Below are 3,335 nucleotides of genomic sequence, written 5' to 3'. Positions count from 1 at the left end.
CAAAACTTTATGAGAAGAAAATAAATAATTTTTGTCTCTTGCAGTTTTTCTGTAAAGTTGATAGTATTTGAGTAAAAAATTATTCAAAACCAATATTAGGTAGGTGTCTGTTTGGTGGGGATACAAGTGGTGGGGCTGGATTTCGTGGTACCGGGGAGCCAATGTGTATCACTGGACACTGGTCAGTGGTCGGCAGTATCGCAAGTGCTCTTTAATCGATCACTTCTTTTATAAGACGCATATTTACATAAGAACTATACTAAAATTTTCAAATACGTAATATGGAATATTATTGGTCAATATTGTTATTTATAGTGATCAGCATTCATTATCTATTTAGAAATTTCAATTTCTTTAAAAGACATGGTATTATACATATACCGCCTGTTCCAGTATTCGGCGCCATGATATCATCTATGTTTTTTCAAACATCATTCGTCGATTGTCTTCTGAAGATATATAATTTTAATCCAAATGCAAAGTATTATGGATTCTACTTCATGACAACTCCAGTCTTCCTGCTTCGCGATCCGGAACTCATTAAGAATATCCTTGTTAAGAATTTTGAATCATTTCCAAATCGTTTGGATTTTTCTGGTTCGAATGACTCTTTACTTAAGAACAATTTATTTTCTCTTTGTGGAGAAAAATGGCGGAATGTAAGAAATCTATTGACACCCTCTTTTACGTCTAACAAGATAAAAATGATGTTCACATTAATATCGGAAAGTGCTCAGGATTTTGCAAAATTTATAACGACATTACCAGCAGATAAAGGGTGTATAAACATGAAAGATGCATTTTCTAAGTATACAAACGACGTCATCGCCACATGTGCTTTTGGAATCAAAATAAACTCTATGAAAGATCCAACGAACGAGTTTTACATTAACGGTAAGGAAATATCTAACTTTAGAGGGATTCGTGCCTTAAAGTTTCTTCTTCTTAGAACTTTTCCGAAACTTTCGCAAATTTTAAATTTGAAAATTATAACTGATTATTTGTCGGATTTCTACAAAAACATTGTAAGGACTACAATCGCTACGCGTGATGCAGAACACATTACACGTCCAGATATGCTACAATTAATGATGGACATTAGAGGCAAAGAAGGTCGCAGAGAACTAGACATCGACGACATGACTGCGCAGGCGTTTATTTTTTTCCTTGGAGGCTTTGAAACCAGTTCAACTGCAATATCCTTCGTAGCTCACGAAATCGCAGCTAACCCAGACGTTCAGACCAAATTACAACAAGAAGTCGACAACATTTTAAAGGAGTCAAATGGAGAAGTTTCTTACGAAGCCATTAATCGGCTAGAATATTTAAATGCGGTAATAAGCGAAGCTCTGAGATTATATCCCCCATTTCCTATTTTAGAAAGAATATGCGAAAAAGCTTATGAATTACCATCCGCACTGCCTGACGAGAAACCTGTTATCCTGAAAAAGGGTATGACTGTTTGGGTTCCGGCTTTCGCAATTCAACGTGATGAAAAGTATTATGATAATCCGGAGAAATTTGATCCAGAAAGATTTGTAAACAACAAGATGCACGATTCTTCATGTTATATACCATTCGGATTAGGACCGAGAATGTGCATAGCTAATAGATTTGCCATGCTGGCAGTCAAGGTCTTGCTGTTTCACTTATTAGCACTATGTGAGCTGAAACCTTCTGCAAAAACTACATCGCCGGTAAAATTTCGCAAAGATCTGATGATAATGCCGGAGAATGGATTCTGGTTGAATATTCAACGTAGAAAAGATGTCCTGTGCTGAAATCTTATAGTGATGGATAGTTAAGCCTAAAAAACATTTCAAATAGTAATAACATAACTGTTATAAAAAATTACACTTTTTTGGCATGTTTTAAGGAGCATTTTAGCGTCATTATTAAGTTGACGATCGATATAATTTGTAATATTATTGCTGTTACTTCATGATTATGTTTTAAATCCGATAATATACAAATTTTTAAATATAATTTTCAAATTTTTTAATATTATCTAAAATATTATGTTATTTACAAATACGGAGATTACTAAACACTATTATCATGATTCGCTTTGACCGAAAAAGGATTCTTTCTCTTATTTGATTTAATTTTATTGGTCTAATTTTCACTTATAAGAGAAATTACATTTGTAAAAAAATTATTTTTGTAATAGAAATTATCCGTGAACGTACATATTACAATATTATATGCAGTTATAATGAAGTCAAGGTTATATGTAATAGATTTGTAATTATTCTCATTGCGTATATTAACAATTAATTAAAATAATTAATTTTGTAACTTTAATACAATTAAAATGCTTATACAAGCCTTCGCAATTGTTAATGCATAAATTATGTTTTTACAAAAGTTAAGACATAATTCGCTAACAATAAAAATGTACTTACCAAACGAAATTAGCTACAGACTTATATTGGAATTTTGCTTGTATTGGATTAATAATTAACATTACTGAAATTGTTGAAATATAATTCAATAAAATTACTGAAACAAAATACCGTCGATAAATATATCTACATTTGCGTAACAATTTAATATTTATCGTCAATTGAAAATCTTACATGAACCTTAATATCTTATTTATTGATCTTGATATCTTTACATTTATTTTATATTCCGTATATTTTATATAATAATGCCCAATTTCTTCACCTCTAAATAACTTTTATCCAAGAGATATCTCCCAGAATACAGTGGATATCTCCTAGATAAGGTTATCCGCAACTTATCTGGAAGTATAATAGTTTCATATATTATTTAAGAAATAGGTCTATAATAAATTACTTTATTATTGATATTATAGAATACTTTAGATAATACTAATGCCGACGATAATGTAACTTTCAAACCTTATAACTCAAAAAATACTTAAAATATATTTTATTATATTATTTTGATGAGCATTCGTAATAAACTATAAAAATTTGCAATGAAAAATGGGGGTTTTCATTTAAAAAATTCAAGGTGATCTTAACCTGACGCCATTCAAGGTTAAATTGGTAATGCCCGTTTCTACCAATGCAATTTAACTTTAATCTCGGTTCAGCTAACTCTTCACCTTTTTAGTTTTAAGAATAAGAAAAAGGTGAAGAGTAAGTTGAACCGAGATTAAAGTTAATCTACATTGATAGAAACGGGCATAAAACTAATAAATAGATCTTTTTAAACTCTACAACTTCTGTCCGAACACTTCTATAAAACTTATATTTTTCGAGATTTTTTTAGAGTTTCTATGCTTTTACAGCTTCCTACATATTATATAATACTGTTATTAATATACATATATAATATCTAACATATGGTCGACGATATTCGTT

General features: G+C 30.5%; 1 protein-coding gene across 1 annotated transcript; it reads left to right on the top strand.

The window, feature by feature from the left end:
• The first annotated feature begins 281 nt into the window (after positions 1 to 281).
• On the top strand, positions 282 to 1,870 carry LOC108762524 (cytochrome P450 9e2). Its single transcript, XM_018509566.1, has 2 exons — positions 282 to 894; positions 1,057 to 1,870. Exons 1-2 carry the CDS (start codon positions 282 to 284, stop codon positions 1,779 to 1,781), a joined length of 1,338 nt encoding a protein of 445 aa, XP_018365068.1. The 3' UTR covers positions 1,782 to 1,870.
• The last annotated feature ends 1,465 nt before the right edge of the window (positions 1,871 to 3,335 follow it).

The sequence above is a fragment of the Trachymyrmex cornetzi genome, unplaced genomic scaffold, assembly GCF_001594075.2.
Source record: "Trachymyrmex cornetzi isolate Tcor2-1 unplaced genomic scaffold, Tcor1.1 scaffold11, whole genome shotgun sequence".
Classification (NCBI taxonomy): domain Eukaryota; kingdom Metazoa; phylum Arthropoda; class Insecta; order Hymenoptera; family Formicidae; genus Trachymyrmex; species Trachymyrmex cornetzi.
Note: the sequence above shows the minus strand (reverse complement) of the source record. Positions and strands in the feature narration are given on the sequence as shown.

What these genes read in the sequence shown, in the direction of transcription:
- LOC108762524 (XM_018509566.1), top strand. Translation starts at nt 282, where the DNA reads ATGGAATATTATTGGTCAATATTGTTATTTATAGTGATCAGCATTCAT. An exon ending in GAACGAGTTTTACATTAACG is followed by an intron (nt 895 to 1,056) that starts GTAAGGAAATAT and finishes CGCGTGATGCAG; the next exon opens with AACACATTACACGTCCAGAT.